Here is a 19,867-nt window from a genome sequence, read left to right on the forward strand (position 1 = left end):
CAGCGAGGCGTAGGGGATTGTCTGCAGCAGCACAGCCCCTAGTGGATGGGCGCCGAGGGGTGTGGTGCTCCTTCCAGCAGCGCTCTCATTAGGTTCTCTCTGTACTTTTGGTAGGTAATTACTTTACCTATGGGGGAGAGGGAGTGTGGAGGATGAGGAAAGGGAGAGGATGAGGCAGTGGGTAGGTGGGTGAGACACTGTCACTATAATTGCATAATGGAACTGTATGTGAACTACATCCAATTACAAAAAATACCTTGTTCAGTAATCATCTCACCTGTCAGTTGGCGGTGAACTATGTGGCCATTGAGGGCAGCAGTGTCGATCAGATGGGAAAATATCTTCTTATACCACTTGGTAGTTTTCAGAGCGCATTTCACAAAGCTGTTTATCATGTCTGCCTTATCCACTGCCCCCATTTTGAGGTTATAGTCAAGCACACAATCTGGTTTGATCTTTCTCACTCCAGTCGGGTGATCCACCTTCCCTGTAGCTGACAGTGGAGAGGACATGGCCCGTTTGTCATGCCACTTTACTGCGAGCTGTTGACCGTTCTCCTTGAACTCCACCTCCCCTCTCTGCATCTGAATGCCGGCGCATCCCCTTCCTGTTCGACCTGACTGTGCCACAGGCCCCTGTTGGAGAGCAGATGCTAGAAGAGTGTGGGACTGCTGTGCCAATTGTCCACATACAAGTGTGTCCCTTGCCGAGATGAGGAGCCAGCATTGTCATCACCACGGCCCCGATCACCACAAGCCCATCATAATGTTGAATGTCAGTGGTGGAACCTGTGTAAACTATAATGTTCTAGACAAATTCTGTCTTCACCCCCACCAACCTCCCTTCAGCAAATCTGACCATGACTCCATTTTGTTGCTCCCAGCCTATAGAGAAACTAAAAGAGGAAAAGCCCGTGCTCAGGTCTATCCAACGCTGGTCTCACCAATCGGATTCCACGCTTCAAGATTGCTTAGATCACGTGGACTTGGATATGTTCCGGGTAGCCTCAGACAATAACATTGACATATACGCTGACTCGGTGAGAGTTTATTAGCAAGTGCATCTGTGATGTTGTACCCACTGTGACTATTAAAACTTCCCCTAACCAGAAAGTTTATTGATGGCAGCGTTCGCGCAAAACAAAGCGCGAACCACCGCTTTATAATCATGGCAAGGCGACCGGAAACATGACCGAATACAAACAGTGCAGCTATTCCCTCCAGTGTATTTCCTCCGCAAGGCAATCAAACAAGCAAAGTGCCAGTATAGAGACAAAGTAGACAATTCAAAAGCTCAAACATGAGACGTATGTGGCAGGGTCTACAGTCAATCACGGATTACAAAAAGAAAACCGGCCCCGTCGACGCTTGCTCCCAGACAAATTAAACAACTTCTTTGCTCACTTTGAGGACAATACAGTGCCACTGACACGGCCCGCTACCAAAGCCTGTGGGCTCTCCTTCACCGTGGCCAACGTGAGTAAAACATTTACTCACTTCCAATGAAAACAATGTGTATTCTTCACCATGTATGTACAATTCAACATCAAAAAACGGCCTTCTTAGTCCGTTTGCTGGGATATGAGGAAAAAGGGTGTATTCATATTTATCAGGATGCCTACACCTCTGCTGTTACTACAGCTGACAATCTCTAAGTGTTCAAGAACCATATGATTTTTTCCCTATCATGAAGCCCGAGACCTTTCCAAGTTATAAGTTGGATTTTTTGGGGGTCTTTACTTGAATAGAATCAAAATCAACCTTGTCTGTTCCCCCTATCATTGACAAACCAGATAAAACATTTTAGCCGACATGTCATAGGAGGGCGGTGGGCCTTCCATGGAATGGGATAGTCATAGTATGAATACATAGTTATTATATACATTACATATATAGTGTGTGAGCATGTGGGCTGAGCAGACATTTAACCGAGAACACACAGGAAACATAAAGCAAAGTACTTCTTTGTACTTTGTGGCGCTATGCCGTTTTAGGGCTTTCAAGCTCCAACTCCTCTCCTAATGTAACAAAACAATCCAGAAGACTGGGTTATGTCATTGTACATACATACATTGGAGGAACACGGACACATAAGAACTGTGGTCAGTTTGTATTACCTTGTAAATTAAAAGTATAGTGGCTGGTGGGGGGCTACTTGGGGAGAGTGCGGTCCACCGAGAGGCCGAAGTGGGATGAGTAGAGCCCCACACATACGTCAGAGAAGTGTCTGATGCCCTCCCAGTCACCCCATCCCAATACCATGGATAGAGCCCCTCTACACTCTCACCAATAACCACCATTGAATCTTAGCTATAATGACAAACAAGGAATAACAATGACTCGACATTCTCTGCTAATTTCTCAAAAATTACATTGTAGTATAGTTAAATCCTTCCTTCTCTCTCTCCCAAGCCAACCCTTCCCTCTCCACCGCCCTTTCCCAACTCTCCCCCCTTTACCCCACCCAAGCTTGTCCCAACCGCTCACCCTTACACACCCTTGCCCCACCACCTCCGAATCTATGCCCTCCCTTACGCGTCCAGGGAAGGTTTATCCCACCCTCCCATCTTTTCCCCATCTCCTCTTCTCAGACACATTTACACCCATCGACTTATCCATTCTCCTTTATTCACATACAACATATACCCTATGCATCCACCTACCCATTCTCTCCCACCCTCATATTCACCCTCCTTCACCCTCCCATTCATATGCACAGACACACACACACAATCACACACACGTCCATACAACAATTATTGACATACGTGTTAAATGTTGTCTTTTGTATTGTCTTTTCTGTGTCCATGTAGTCCATTGGCATCGGTACTTCTATCATTACTTCTATCATTACTTCCTAGAGAAGAACAGTTGCTTGGGGACAGTAGAGTTTAGGTTGTATTGGGGGAAATGGGAAAGAATATGGTCTCAATTTACGATAAGTTGATTTTAGACATCACTGTATGTGCTTATTGCTTTTCCCCGCTTTGTCCTCTCAGGGTAGTGGGCTTTCCTTCAACTGGATAGGTCTCTTTCAGACGGTTTAGGGCTTCGTCGGTGCTTGTGAATTCCAGCTTTTGTGTTCCCTTCCATTCCCACAGCACTGCCGGGAAGCAAAGTTGAGACTTGATTCCTTTTCCTCCAGTGGCTTCTTTCTCAGCTTAGCAGACAGGTCCTGGACGAATGGACTGGCCATGGATTTTGATCTCCTTTCCTCCTGTGCCATCAGAACGTTGACTTTGGTCTGATAGTTCCACAGCTTGAAAATTGCTATGCAAGGGTATTTAGCGTTCTTCTGTTTCACACTGATCCGATGGCATCGTTCCAGAACCTCTGGTGATACATCCACGCCAAGCTCCTCTGATATCAGTTTGACCACGTAGCAGGAAAGGTCTCCTTTGTTCACGTCTTCCGGGAAGGACAAAATTCCCATGTTTCATCTAATTTTGTTTTCTTTCTGTTCCAGTTCATCTCCTAAAGTTTGCAACCTTGTTTCCAGAAGGCTAATTTCAATGTCTGGCGTTTATGCGCAAACCTTGTATAAACATGTATGACATGAATAGACTCCACTTTCCTTTCGAGCAAATCTTTTTTTTAACAACAGATTGTGACAGTTTGTTTTGATGAGCATTGAGAGCATTTTAGCGATGTTTTCTGGATTTCCTTTAGCTGTTCATTACTCTAATTTGCATCTCCAGATTGTTCCTCATCTTTTCCTCTGAGGAAAACAATGGCTCATTGGGCTCTTGTCACCTCATCGCTTTACCAACTGATTGGTTCGCTGTTGTACATAACTGACCACTCACTCGCGCCCAGTTGCTTAAGGATATATTGATCTAGTGATTTTAGACACTTAAGTTGAACTCTTGTCTGGCTTCTACATATAACCACAGTTTAATCAGTACAAAACAGAGCTACTCACTCACCTATCGGTATGCGCATGCGTGAATACTATCTGAAGGCACATTATATACCTATTTTTATATATATTTTTACTTTCTTTACTTTCAGGCCCACATGGAAAGGGTGGTATGGGGAGAGTTTTTTTTCTGGTCGGGAGGGGGTGGTGGATCAAAGTACTTTTGGAAGATAATTGCCTGTCTGATTTGAAACCCTCACTGAAAAAAATAATAATAATACACGTTTTGATCAGTCAGGGAAATAAAAGTGCTGAAAATTTTTTCTCACTATTTAAAAAGAAGACTGAGAGCAAGCTATAGGATGGGAGTCAAATATCGATCCAATATTGTCCAAAAATAATACTGTGATATGTAACTATCGTCTATTTCTGCCATCACTACTGATTATGTGACCGTAACCTTCCCCCATGAGTCCCAGCCCTGCCCTGTACCTCTCGCTGTGGTTGTTGGGGTAGTACTTGGCGATGGGCGACACAGCGTGGCTCAGCACCATGTAGGCATAGTCAAACACCTGCTTCACCTGCATGGCCCCGTACGAGCTACGGCCCACATCATTACCTGGGAAACACAGGACAAACACCAAACGCTCACGGTCAGGTACAAACAAACTTGGCAGCTGCTTATTGCATCTGGCCTACCATAAGAGTTCTCAGACATCTCTATAAAACAACTACATCTGATGTCATGGTTATGGCAGAACTCTGAAGCACAAGACACTTTCATTGAATGCATACTTTTCAGAGACATCATAGCTAGCTAGCTTGCTACCATATTTTGATTACCGTATGCAGCAAGCCAGGATTTCCCAAACTCTGTTCGCGGAACCCAAGGTGTGCACATTTTGTTTTTTTGCCCTAGCACTACACAGCTGATTAAAATAATCATCAAGCTTTTATACATTTGAATCAGCTGTGTAATGTTAGGAAAAAATTCAAAAGTGCACCCCTTGGGGTCCCGAGTACCGAGTTTGGGAAACACTGTAGTAAGCAATCTCAGACAAACTAAAGGTGTGTGTGTGTGTGTGAGCCAGGGCTCACCTGGCTGCAGTGGATCCTCGATGTAGAGCAGGGATGGCCTGTATCCATCCAGCATGCTCTTCTGCACCTCGTCTTTGGAGAGGTAGCAGCCCCCGTCTTTGATCCGGATCCCTGTCTTCAGGTAGTTAAAATGGCGTCCGTACAGCTCAAAGAACTCTATGAGCAGGACGCCAGTGTTGGCGTTGGGACTGCAGGCGTCCTCTCTGCTATGGAGCTGAAACACACACACACAATACAGCTTATAACTTGTTTCTACCTTAAGAACACATATTAGTAAGAACACTATACTGCAGGTGACAAATTCAATTTCCCCTCTGGGGATCAATGAAGTTTAAGTCAATAGTACAGAAGTAATTATTCCTTGCTCTCAATGGTTGGGAAAAGGCAGAGAAAATCCTTCATATAATAATTTCACTAGAATACTAGATTGGGAGTGTAATAATTATGATACAGTGCATTAGGAAAGTATTCAGACCCCTTGACTTTTTCAAAAAGAAAATGTACGTTACAGCCTTATTCCAAATGGATTAAATACAATCAATACCCCAAAGACAGGTTGACATTTTTGCAAATGTATAAAAAAAAAAAAAAAACGCAATATCACGTTTACATAAGTATTCAGACCCTTTACTCAGTACTTTGTTGAAGCACCTTTGGCAGCGTCTTCTTGGGTATGATGCTACAAGCTTGGCACACCTGTATTTGGGGCGTTTCTCCCATTCTTCTCTGCAGATTCTCTCAAGCTCTGTCAGGTTGAATAGGGAGCGACACTGCACAGCTATTTTCAGGTCTCTGCAGAGATGTTCAATCGGCTTCGGGCTCTGTCCGGGCGACTGAAGGATCTTCAGACACTTGTCCCGAACCACTCCTGCGGTGTCTTGGCTGTGTGCTTAGGGCCATTGTTCTGTTGGAAGGTGAACCTTCGCCCCAGTCTGAGGTCCTGAGCGCTCTGGAACAGGTTTTCATCAAGGATCTCTGTACTTTGCTCCGTTCATCTTTCCCTCGATTCTAACTAGTCTCGCAGTCCCTGCCGCTGAAAAACATGCCCATGCTGCCACCATCATGCTTCACTGGAAGGATGGTGCCAGGGTTCCTCCAGACATGACGCTTGGCATTGAGGCCAAAGAGTTCAATCTTGGTCTCATCAGACCTGAGAATCTTGTTTTCATGGTCAGAGTCCTTTAGATGCCTTTTGGCAAACTCCAAGCGGGCTGCCTTTTACTGAGGAGTGGCATCCGTCTGGTCACTCTACCATACAGGCTTGATTGGTGAAGTGCTGCAGAGACGACTGTCCTTCTGAATGATTCTCCCATCTCCACAGAGGAACTCTGGAGCTCTGTCAGAGTGACCATCGGGTTCTCGGTCACCTCCCTGACCAAGGCCCTTCTCCCCCGATTGCTCAGTTTGGCCGAGCAGCCAGCTCTAGGAAGATTCTTGGTGGTTCCAACCTTCTTCCATTTAAGAATGATGGAGGCCACGTTGTTCTTGGGGACCTTCAATGCTGCAGAAATGTTTTGGTACCCTTCCCTAGATCTGTGCCTCGACACAAACCTGTCTCAGAGCTCTACGGAGAATTCCTTCAACCTCGTGGCTTGGTTCTTGCTCTGACATGCACTGTCAACTGTATATAGACAGGTGTGTGACTTTCCAAATCATGTCCAACCAATTGAATTTACAAACGGTGGACTCCGTTCAAGTTGTAGAAACATCAATGATGATCGATGGAAACAGGATGCCCCTGAGCTCAATTTCGAGTCTCATAGCAAACGGTCTGAATACAGTATAGAGAGGAAGGCCACTGACCCACCTGTAAGAAGCTGACAGCGATGAGGAAGAGGCAGTAGGAGCTGATTCCTCCTGTAAACACTTCATTCATGTCTCTTTGTAATAAGAACTGTTTCAGGACTAGCACCAGGTATGGAAGCACAGGATATTTCTGAGGAGAGAGAGAGAGCGAGAGAGAACATTAGAACAACAGTTCAAACTAGGAGAATTGTGCTCGAATGCAGATATGAGCTCAAATACGTACGTACACACGTATGCGCGTGCAAGCACACACACTGGGAGCATTGTACCTTTTTATAATCTTTAATGAGGGCAGCAGCTTTAACAGCATTCTTCATGTTGAAACTGATGTCAACTTTGACCTCCGTGAGAGAGTCTGTCAGTTTGATGATTGGCACCTGAAGACAAGGAGATCAGATTTGACAGGCATACAGACACGGAATTATTACCAAGTTCACAACATACACACACACACACTCTTAACAGGCTTTCCTCCACAGACAGAACACAAAACACCAACCGTGGCCTTGTCCAGCACTTTGACAGAATTCTCCTCCACCACTTTGTGTTTCCTCAGGGCCTCTTCTAACCTCCACAGAGGGAGGCTGTCTCCTTCCCTGAACTTCCCAAACACCACCAGGTCAATGTCACTGCAACACAAAGAATCACATTATCACAAACTCATGCCAAGGTGGAATATAACAGTTATGAAAACTTTTCAAATGACTTGAAATGGAAGGACAGCTTACCTGGTAGGTAGATAGAGACCTGTGCTGAAACTCCCAAATACCTGAACCTGCAAAGCATTGTTCACAGCATTAGTAAATTAGATTGTGACATTGCATATAAAACTCAATGACAGCAACTAGAGATGTGCATCTCTCCTTCCAAGCACGAATCGATGTGCATCTAAATACATGGGCTGAGATACAAGAACGAGTTTGAAACAATTCGATTTGATCAGTGGAACGAATTGATGCCATTCGGTTTGATACGATGCACTAACAATTGCTGCATTAACACATTCATTTGACATTCTAAATTAATATCTAATGCTTATGGAGCTCAGCTGGATCTGTCTGAGCTCAGTGTGTGTGTGTGTGACAGAGAATGACGTAGTGTGTGAGCTGAGCGATAGATTCACATTCTGCCCTATCCGATTAGGTTGGGCAATTTGTTTTTGTCCTCAAACTTATCAGAAATCCTAATGCACCACTGATTAATTTGTCATATAGCAGATTAAAACCATTTCCTGCCCAGCAGAATGTTCTGTTTTGCTGGACCATGACCTCTGTGCATAAATTAGAATAATTTCCTGGGGTCAAACATTTATATTTAAACATGTTACAAATTTTCAAACCTGGAAAATATTTTGTTCAAATGGTATGATATACAATAGCACCTCAATCAAACTTTAAATCAGTCAAGAAAAAACACCTGTGAAAATGTGCATCTTACACAAAAATCAATGCTTTTCTCCAAAACAACTGCAATTTATAAAATTCTCTCATGACGATCGAGGAAAAACTTGGCAATTTGAGTCGTCCTTATTTTGTAAGGATTGATCCAAAATAAAAATCGAAATACATTTTTACTGTGAATGGTTTACCAAAGTTTTAGTGACCAATGGTGTGTTTTCTCAAATTCTGTTCTGTGATCAGACACTTTCTTATGTGGATAGTATATTAAACACATACAGTTGAAGTCAGAAGTTTACATACACCTGAGACAAATACATTTAAACTCAGTTTTTCACAATTCCTGACATTTAATCCTGGTCAAAATTCCAGGTCTTAGGTCAGTTTTGGATCACCACTTTATTTTAATAAAATGAAATGTCAGAATGATAGTAGAGAGTGATTAATTTCAGCTTTTATTTCTTTCATCACATTCCCAGTGGGTCAGAAGTTTACATACACTCAATTAGTATTTGGTAGCATTGCCTTTCAATTGTTTTACTTGGGTCAAACGCCTTCCACCAGCTTCCCACAATAAGTTGGGTGAATTATTATTATTATATTAATTAAGCCCACTCCTCCTGACAGAGCTGGTGTAACTGAATCAGGTTTGTAGGCATCCTTGCTCACACACTTTTTCAGTTCTACCCACAAATTTTCTATGGGATTGAGGTCAGGGCTTTATGATGGCCACTCCAATACCTTGACTTTGTTGTCCTTAAGCCATTTTGCCACAACTTTGGAAGTATGCTTGGGTTCTATGTCCACTTGGAAGACCCATTTGCGACCAAGCTTAAACTTCCTGACTGATGTCTTGAGATGTTGCTTCAATATATACACGTAATCTTCCTGCCTCATGATGCAATCTATTTTGCACCCCCACAAACATGTCGATATAGGACTCGTTTAACTGTGGATATAGAAACTTTTGTACCCGTTTCCTCAGCATCTTCACAAGGTCCGTTGCTGTTCTGGGATTGATTTGCACTTTTCACACCAAGTAAGTTAATCTCTAGGATACAGAACACGTCTCCTTCCTGAGGGGTATGACGGATGCATGATCCCATGGTGTTTATACTTGCGTACTATTGTTTGTACAGATGAACAGGGAACCTTCAGACATTTGGAAATGGCTCCCAAAGATTAACCAGACTTGTGGAGGTCTACAATTTTTTTCAGAGGTCTTGGCAGATTTCTTTTGATTTTCCCATGATGTCAAGCAAAGAGGCACTGAGTTTGAAGGTAGGACTTGAAATACATCCACAGGTACACCTCCAATTGACTCAATTAGCCTATCAGAACCTTCTAAAGCCATGACATTTTCTGGAATTTTCCAAGCTGTTTAAAGGCACAGTCAAATTAGTGTATTTAAACTTCTGACCCACTGGAATTGTGATACAGTGAATTATAAGTTAAATAATCTGTCTGTAAACAATTGTTGGAATAATTACTTGTTTCATGCACAAAGTAGATGTCTTAACCGACTTGCCAAAGCTATAGTTTGTTAACAAGAAACTGGCTGAGTGGTTGAAAAACGAGTTAATGACTCCAACCAGAGTACGTAAACTTCCGACTTCAACTGTATCTGCACCAAAAACTACAACTAGCATTTAGTCTTACATATGATAAGAAAAGACAAACAAGTGATATAATATTAATAAAAAACAAGAACTTTATTGAAAGAATAATCTTAGCGGAATACATTATCTCATTCAAACCTGAAAATGAAGCCATTTAAAACTGCTATCATAATCATAACACAACATTCATTTCAGAATTGAACTGGAATGACAAAATATGAACAAATAAGGCATTTAACAATAATTATTAGCTTTTACAACTTCCATTTCTACATTCAACTAGCATTTAATCCATTACACAAATAATCAGTACAGGAACAATTCCAAAAGCGCAACATTATTTTACACTCATTACAATTTACAAGTCCTTTACATCCCCAAGGCCATTAGAATCATGAATGAAACATAAAGGGAGGCTGGCATGCAGGATGTCTCAGAAAAGAAAGGGTAAACAACCAAGGAAGAAAGGACACGCAGGTGAAGGAACATGCAGGAAAAGGAAACATGCAAGAGAGTCCCTTTACTAGTGAACATCTGGGCTACATCCGAGTCCCTTTACTAGTGAACATCTGGGCTACATCCGAGTCCCTTTACTAGTGAACATCTGGGCTACATCCGAGTCCCTTTACTAGTGAACATCTGGGCTACATCCGAGTCCCTTTACTAGTGAACATCTGGGCTACATCCGAGTCCCTTTACTAGTGAACATCTGGGCTACATCCGAGTCCCTTTACTAGTGAACATCTGGGCTACATCCGAGTCCTTTACTAGTGAACATCTGGGCTACACAGTCCTTTACTAGTGAACAGTCCGAGTCCTTTACTAGTGAACATCTGGGCTACATCCAAGTCCCTTTACTAGTGAACATCTGGGCTACATCCGAGTCCCTTTACTAGTGAACATCTGGGCTACATCCGAGTCCCTTTACTAGTGAACATCTGGGCTACATCCGAGTCCCTTTACTAATGAACATCTGGGCTACATCAGAGTCCCTTTACTAGTGCCTATTTCTGCTATGAGTCGAAATCAGATGAGTGCCATAACACTTCGCTTTGGCTGTTACAGCTTTTTACAGGTCTGTTTCAGGTGGTCCATATCTGCATTATCCTCAGTGGCAGGATCCACAACGTGTAAAGCAGCCAACAGAGCTTTGAAGTGATTACGCAACATTAAAGCTCTAGCCCAAGAGAGCCCTGAATAGACTTTGCACCCCAGTACCGATGAAGGTCCGGCAGTTCGGTAAATCCCATGTAAACGAGCAGTCAAAGAAACCGGTAGAACACTGTAGGTGTAACCTCAAGCCATGCTTTGACGGAATCACCATACGATGGGCACTCCCAAAACAAGACCCCAACCGTGACTATTTGGGAACCCACAAACCACCACCACCAACGCCTGCATGAAAAACAACAAGAAGTCTCTCCCTTAGTCTTTCCTGAGCCGTCGACCGAACTGCCTGACGTAAACTGCCAAGACTTAAACCTGCTGGATGTTCAGGCCTGGAAGAGATGGACTCCGGTGCCTGTGTATCAACATCACCATAGGACTGAAACATGCTATCGGGCAAGACAGAGCATTTACGCTAACGGGAAGTGGAGCACGAACAGAAAGACTTGGAGACAAGACTAGAGAAAATAAATTAAATTGTTAGTATGCTCAATAATATATATATATTTTTTTTAAATGATCCTTAAGATATTGTTATCTATTATCGGGCCTGATAAATCTAACACATCTATAGTTACCTTCCAGTTGAAGAGCTTGGCTGAGAGGCCTCAGCTGGTGGCTCCACTTCCTCTGGCTCCTTGATCTCATTCTCTTCAGCCTCGTCTTCTCCGAGGAGCTCAGCATCATAGGGCATCTTCCTTTAAGAAGGCCATGTCTTCATTGTCGTCCTCATCCTACAGGACTTGCGTGGCAATGACCCGCAGCTCATTTGCCATCAGTGTCCTCATAGACAGGGACTGCATTATCCAAATGGTACCGGTCCCCTCTGTCCATTTCTATAACTCAAAGACAAACAAGGAAAATGTACATTTCAAATGTAAAATCAGTGACAACCCCGCCGAAGAATAGTTTAAGATTGAAAGTTATATTCAGAATACACTTCAGTACATAAAAATGGTAATCATGAATGACAGTGATTAGTGTATCCACACGTTATCAAATCGCAAGGACAACTGGGAACTCAAATCATGACGTCAGTAATCTGCAGGTCGGAAAGCTAGAGTTCCTGAGTTGAAATTCCAAGTTGGATGACGGTTCATAAATACTTTTCCCCAGTCGGTGCTCGTTTTTTCCCAGTTATCGTTGAACAAACTGAAGTCGGAAGTCAGAGATTTCCAATTTCCCAGTTGTTTTGAATGCATCAAACGGCAATGGAAGGCAGGCTTCATCAGTACGTCACACACCACTTTGCAATAAGCAACGTTTGAAACTTGAATGTTTTAATACATGTGAGGCAAACGTTCTGATTTGTTGCAGACTTGTTGCTTTTTAAAGTTGTTATTTTACTTAATGTACTGTAGCCTAGGCCTACAGGTTGTACAGCTGTCCCAGAGTCTGTTTGGAAAAGGCCATTTATTTCTCAACAAGCTGACCAATCGAATAGGTAGCCTAAACTTCTCTACAATAGATTGACATAAGCTAGTGGTTCTGCTATTTGTTACTTGTCTTGTTGGCTAAGGAAAAGTAAATGTGGACAGTTATTCTAACATGTCCAAAGTGCACATCAGAATTTGTTATGTTAATATAAATAATTACCATATTCTAAATGTGATTTCTGTCAGTCTGAGCACTATGGGTGTACTCCCTAATCAGGTTACGCACCCAACATTTATGAGTCCGGTAAATTTCTCAAACGTCATCAGGGGATGACTACATGGCTTTGGGGATATAACTAGCTACTCATTCCAAAATCATGTATTAATATAGAGTTGGTCCCCCCTTTGCTGCTATAACAGTCTCCACCTTTCTGGGAAGGCGTTCCATTAGAATTTGGAAGATTGCTGTGGGGACTTGATTTTATTCAGCCACAAGAGCATTAGTGTTGGTTGGGCACTGATGTGTGATTAGGCCTGGCTCACAGTCCGTATTCCAAATGTGTTCGATGGGGTTGAGGTCAGGGATCTGTGCAGGCCAGTCAAGTTCTTCCAAACGTATCATCTCGACACACCATTTCTGTATGGACCTCGCTTTGTGCACAGTGACATTATCACGCCGAAACAGGAACGGGTCTTCCCCCCCAAGTTGAAAGCACAGAATCGTCTAGAATGCATTAAGATTTCCCTTCACTGGAACTAAGGGGCCTAGCCTGAATCATGTAAAACAGCCCCAGATCATTATTCCTCCTCCAGCTAAATGTAGTTGGCACTATGCATTAGGGCAGGTAGCGTTCTCTCGTCAGATTGCCAGATGGTGAAGCGTGATTCATCACTTCAGAAAACACATTTCCGCTGTTCCAAAGTCCAATGATCTTAGGCTGAAGCTCCCGATCAACAGTTCTTTCCACAGGCATTTTGGAACTCGGTAGTGAGTGTTGCAATCGAGGAAACGATTTGTTACACGCTACGCGCTTCAAAACTCGGCGGTCCTGTTCTGTGACCTTGTGTGGCATACCACTTCGCGGCTGAGCCGTTGTGGCTCCTAGACATTTCTACTTCACAACAGCACTTACAGGTGACTGGGGCAGCTCTAGTAGGGCAGAAATTTCATGAACTGACTTGATGGAAAGGTGGCATCCTATGACGATGCCACATTGAAAGTTACTGAGCTCTTCAGTAAGGCCATTCTACTGCCAATGTTTGTCTATGGAGCCAGCCAGACAGCCGGAACGTATTAGGACCCCTTGACCTTTTCCACGTTTTGTTAGGTTACAGCCTCATTCTGAAATGCATTAAATTGACTATTTTCCCAGTCCATGCTGCTGAAAAACATCCACATAGCATGATGCTGCCATCACAATGCTTCACCATAAGGATGGTGCCATGTTTCCTCCAGACTAGAGCTGTGGCGGTCACAAAATTCTGTCAACCGGTGATTGTCAAGCAAATAACTGCCGGCCTCACGGTAATTGACAATTACATTTAGCATCTCCTGGCTTCCACACAGTCTACAAGCCACTGATGCAAACCTTTGGAACATCCACCATTTAAAAAAAAAACATTTTATTCACATAATATAGCATACACCTTCACAATAAATTAAAGAAGCATGATATGAAGAAATTGTAGTCTTTTTCAGAACAACAGAATAGCATACTCTAAGTTGTCCTTATGTTAGGTCCTGATCTGGCTATGCCATATGGCTGTGGGCTAAACTCGTTCATTTAGCAGGCAAGATTTGCCTAGAATTCCAGGGCATTATTTTATAGTGTGAAGAATACAATTGAACAAAGCTGATTAAATATAACATTTTTCCTCCAACGATTTGAGGGTGTGCGCACATGCAACCATTCTGTGTTGAGCGGTTAACATAGGTATTAATGTAACTGCAGTTCTATAAACGTTGGGCTATAATATGTTTTGATTTTAATACAATGTAAGGCTGCATGATGAGACTAATGATTATCTGAATAAAGTTGCTTGAAAGGCATGAGCTCTGCGCAGGCTCTACACACTTCATTAGTCTTTCATTTACAAATTTGACAAGCACTTGATAGTGGCCGTAATGCACACTAAAACAATCCATGACCTTGGCCCGGAGTGCCTCATTGTGCCCTTCTCCTCGAGTGCTGCACGCTCCTAATCACCTCTCACTCACATGGCTCCCCATCACGTGACCGGGTCTTTCTCACAGGCTACAAGTGAAGACAGACACATCAGGGATGCAACTGCACGCACCCTTATCCAGAACTCTCCACATTTACTTTGTCAGACAACAAGATGTGTAGGCCTAACGAACAGCAAAACCACTAGCCTATGTCAATCTACTATCCCACATTGTACAAAAGTCAACCTATTCTATTCTGTTTCTAGAAATAAATATTCTAAAACATAGGTCTGGGACAGTTGTGGGATGCAATAGATCCCCAATTAATACAATCACTAGCAAAAAAAATAATTAAAATAATTACGCAATGTGGTTGACACAACAGATCAGAACATTTAGCTTAAAATGATAGCCTAAGAGTTTATTTCTTCACATTATAAGTGCAGCAACGCACACATTGCAGTAGGCTATACGCGCAAATGTTTCATTAGCAGTAAAACACCATTATGACACATGACACACAATGAACGCAAGGGTGACAAGGTGGCAAGGCACATAATGCTTTTATAATAAAAGGTGCATTTCTATGGTGACAATTAGCTTCCCCAAACTTAAAACTCACGCACTGCTTATGTATGCCAGTCTGCTTTACAAGGTTTTAGAGCCTAAAACCTTATCAAAACATATAGGCCTATGGGCTAGGCTACAAGAGGTGTGTGACTATGATTCTGAAAAATTTGCCAAAAAAATGGCAGTTTCTTATGCTGGGCATCATTCACAAGGGATAATATAAAATTCACAAGCGATTGGCTAATATTGTCACCCTATTCTTGATTTAATCTTGTCTTTTTACTAATATATAATATACTACTTTATAGATATGTGCCAGCCAGGTAGGCTATACTCCTGTTGTAAAAATAAACAACGTGCATAATGTTAGGAAAGTTGTGAATGCCAGTACATACATACAGTGCCTTCGGAAAGCATTCAGACCCTTTGACTTTTCCCACTTTGTTACGTTACAGCCTTATTCTAAAATGTATTAAATAAAAATCAATCCTCAGTAATCTACACATAATGACAAAGCGAACACAGGTTAAGAAAGTTTAGCAAATTTATTAAAAATAAAAAAATCAGGAATACCTTAACATAAGTAATCAGACCCATTGCTATAAGACTCAAAATTGAACTCAGGTGCATCCTGTTTTCATTGACCATCCTGGAGATGTTTCTACAACTTGGAGTAAACCTGTGGTAAATTCAATTGATTGGACATGATTTGGTAAGCCACACACCTGTCTATATAAAGATCCCACAATTGGCAGTGCATGTCAGAGCAAAAACCAAGCCATGAGGTTGAAGGAATTGTCCGTAGATCTCAGAGACAGGATTGTGTCGAGGCACAGATCTGAGGATGGGCACCAAAAGATTTCTGCAGCATTGAAGCTCCCCGAGAACACAGTGAACTCCATTCTTAAATGGAATAAGTTTGGAACCACCAAGACTCTTCCTAGAGCTGGCCGCCCGGCCAACCTGAGCAGTCGTGGGAGAAGGGCCTTGGTCAGGGAGGTGACCAAGAACCCCATGGTCACTCTGACAGAGCTCCAGAGTTCTTCTGTGGATATGGGAGAACCTTCCTGAAGGACAACCATCTTTGCAGCACTCCACCAATCAGGCCTTTATGGTAGAGTGGCCAGATGGAAGCCACTCCTCAGTAAAAAGGCACATGACAGCCTGCTTGGAGTTTGCCAAAAGGCAACTAAAGACTCTCAGACCATGAGAAACAAGATTCTCTTGTCTGATGAATCCAAGACTGAACCCTTTAGCATGAATTACACGTGTCACGTCTAGAGGAAACCTGGCACCATCTCTATGGTGAAGCATGGTAGTGGCAGCATCATGCTGTGGGGATGTTTGTCAGTGGCAGAGACTGGGAGACTAGTCAGGATCGAGGCAAAGATGAATGGAGCAAAGAACAGAGAGATCCTGGATGAAAACCTGCTCCAGAGCGCTCAGTACCTCAGACTGGGGTGAAGGTTAAACTTTCCAACAGGACAACGACCGTAAGCACACAGCCAAGATAATACAGGAGTGGCTTCGGGACAAGCCGCATCACGTCCTTCAGTGGCCCAGCCAGAGTCCGGACTTGAACCCGATCATGCATCTCTGGGAGAGATCTGAAAATAGCTGTACAGCAATGCACCCCATTCAACCTGACAGAGCTTGAGAGGATCTGCAGAGAACAATGGGATAAACTCCCCAAATACAGGTGTGCCAAGCTTTTAGCGTCATACCCAAGAAGACTCGATGCTGTGATCTCAAAGATGCTTTGGCTGAGACAACAAATTAATACATTACATCCTTTTTCTAAAATGTATCAAAGTGTGGAAAAAGTCTAGGGGTCTGAATACTTTCCGAAAACACTGTACATTCCTTCTCAGCACCCTTCTCTCGTTTGGCTGGCTAGCTACGGTCAAAATATAATATCACTGGCCAGTTAACGTAAACTCATGTAAACTCATACATCGCCCTGGTCCATACAATTGCCCTTATTTTAGCACCCCAAAAACGTAATACTTCCAAGATGAACTGTAACGTTAATACCATTGTAAAGCACAATTTCTTTTTTAAATGAAGAGTGGGGAAGCGAAACTAATGCGTGATAATGAGAAGGGGAGATGTTGTGTGGGAAAATTGCTTTTGATCTGTCCAACTTATCACCTTATCGCCTCTAAAATGTAAATAAAACACTATAAAGAGTTTATATAATATGTCATTACGCCGCACCAGTATCTCTAAGGATTTTAACCGGACGCTGAGACGCTTCGTCATTCATTAGGGACACAAACCCCTCAAATGAACGGTTCATAACTGCGGTCGGGGACTGGGACTTTCAAACTACAGTTATCCCGAGGAACCCGTTTAGTTTCAGACCTCACAACCGTACGAATTAGCCCAACACCTGTTGGCGGCTTGGCACGAAGAAGCATCCCTTGTTTGCGTTTTAGCAGGAAGCAATCATTAATCATATGTCCCACTTTGTGACAATAGAAACAGGGACGCTCATTCTTCTTGATATACTACATGCTTTATATATTCTACTGCTGGCCGACTAAGGCTAAAAGTAGGCAACTCAGTAGCTCTACTCTATGCATGCTGTACGTTACGACATAACACGTCAAGATGTAACGGACGGTCAGTTTTGTCAACTTTTCTCCAATACTATAGAGCCAGTACCACGTCGATCAATGCTTGAATAGAAACCTAGTTCACACCCCCGAATTTGAAGGTCAACACAGTCCCATTAGTTTTCTTTGTAGCCTCGTTTGAATGTTGCAGTTGCGTTTACGTCAGTGAAGCTCTAATACCTAATGAGAAATGCATTTTATTTTGTAGTTATCAAAGAAAACATGAACATCACGAAGGCAAGAGGAGAGATAAATCAAGTACTGTTAGCATACCTTGCTCCATTCCATCTTGAGTGACTGACTAGACCAACACAGGCTAACTATTCATCATAGTTATAGCTAGATTGCTAGTTTGCCACCTAGTTTATCTGAGGATATGTTTTAAAAGCTTTGATTCACTTAATAAAGCTTTTCATGTACTTCAAAAATCATGTCGTCATTGAGCAGATATTAACTTCTACCTCAGAAATAGTCAACTCACTTTCAAGCAGATTTTACTTTTCAAGTCGACTCAGCTTGGTAGGTAATTAGCTCACCAGGTGTCAAAAGCTCATTATGCAGACAAACATCTTATCAATCGGAAAAGGACTCTAAAATGCAAATATTATTATTACCAACATAAAACAAATTATATACAATATCTTACCTTGATATTGTCGTCCAAATCGGCATGGTGGCGCTGCCAAAGTTCATACCCTATCCGATTGAGGGGGGAGAAACGTCTCCCTGCGCCAGCAGCGTCAAATGAGCCATTTTCGTGTTGAGTTTTACCTTGAGAGAAAGCCTAATTCCCGCACTTGAACCAATCATATAACGTTGATGCAGACATTGTAAACTATCAAAAGAGGGGTTTTATGTACACCTACTCATTCAAAGTTTAATTATTTTTTACTATTTTATACATTGTAGAATAATAGCGAAGACATCAAAACTATGAAATAACACATATGGAATCATGTAGTAACCAAAAACACTGTTAAACAAATAAAAATATTTGAAATTTGAGATTCTTCAAATAGCCACCCTTTGCCTTGACAGTTTGGACACTCTTGGAATTCTCTCAACCAGCTTCATGAGGTAGTCACATAAAATGCAGTTCAACTAACCTGCCTTGTTAAAAGTTAATTTGGGGAATTTCGTAGAGGTTAATGCGTTTGAGCCATTCAGTTGTGTTGTTACAAGGTAGGAGATAGGACTTTCTTCTGTACCTATTGGGTAAAAGACTGTCCACATTATGGCAAGAACAGCGCAAATAAGCAAAGAGAAACGACAGTCTATCATTACTTTAAGACATGAAGGTCAGTCAATGCGGAACATTTCAAGAACTTTGAAAGTTTCTTCAAGTGCAGTCGCAAAAACCATCAATCGCTATGATGAAACTGGCTCTCATGAGGACCGCCACATGAAAGGAAGACCCATTGTTACCTCTGCTACAGAGGAGAAGTTCATTAATTAGAGTTACCAGCCTCAGAAATTGGCAATTAACTGCACCTCAGATTGCAGCCACTAATAAATGTTTCAGAGTTCAAGTAACAGACACATCTCAACATCAACTGTTCAGAGGAGACTGCGTGAATCAGGGTGGCGTGAATCAGAAACCACTACTAAAGGAAACACGAGCAATGGATATTAGACCGGTGGAAATCTGTCCTTTGGTCTCAAATCTGAGATTTTTGGTTCCAACCGGCGTGTCTTTGTGAGACGCAGAGTAGGTGAGTGGATGATCTCCGCATGTATGGTTCACACCTTGAAGCATAGAGGAGGATGTGTGATGCATCTTTACTGGTGACACAGATTTATTTAGAATTCAAGGCACACTTAACCAGCATAACTACCACAGCATTCTGCAGCGATATGCCATCCCATCTGGTTTGCGCTTAGTGGGACTATCATTTGTTTTCAACAGGACAATGACCCAACACACCTCCAGGCTGTGAAAGGGCTATTTGACCAAGAAGGAGAGTGATGGAGTGCTGCATCAGATGACCTGGCCTCCACAATCACCCGACCTCAATCAAATTAAGATTGATTGGGATGAGTTGGACCGAAGCCAACAAGTGCTCAGCATATGTGGGAACTCCTTCAAGACTGTTGGAAAAGCATTCTAGTCACTACACCCCCATATGCCATGTCTCAAAATATGCCGGCAGATGAATTAAAAAAGTACTTTTACATTGCAATACTTCTGACA

At 42.5% G+C, this 19,867-nt stretch overlaps 1 protein-coding gene across 2 annotated transcripts in view; it reads right to left on the reverse strand.

Moving 5' to 3' along the window:
* LOC124003826 (terminal nucleotidyltransferase 4B-like) overlaps positions 1-19,867 on the reverse strand; it is a 53,842-nt gene that overhangs the window by 13,275 nt on the left and 20,700 nt on the right. For both annotated transcript variants that reach the window (XM_046312434.1, XM_046312442.1), the window contains exons 3-8: positions 7,491-7,537; positions 7,262-7,391; positions 7,032-7,139; positions 6,764-6,892; positions 4,957-5,170; positions 4,351-4,477 (exon numbers count right to left, since the gene is read on the reverse strand). In XM_046312434.1, the coding sequence (XP_046168390.1) occupies positions 4,351-4,477; positions 4,957-5,170; positions 6,764-6,892; positions 7,032-7,139; positions 7,262-7,391; positions 7,491-7,537 (755 nt within the window). The remainder of the gene's footprint in view (positions 1-4,350; positions 4,478-4,956; positions 5,171-6,763; positions 6,893-7,031; positions 7,140-7,261; positions 7,392-7,490; positions 7,538-19,867) is intronic.

Source organism: Oncorhynchus gorbuscha, linkage group LG02, assembly GCF_021184085.1.
Source record: "Oncorhynchus gorbuscha isolate QuinsamMale2020 ecotype Even-year linkage group LG02, OgorEven_v1.0, whole genome shotgun sequence".
Classification (NCBI taxonomy): domain Eukaryota; kingdom Metazoa; phylum Chordata; class Actinopteri; order Salmoniformes; family Salmonidae; genus Oncorhynchus; species Oncorhynchus gorbuscha.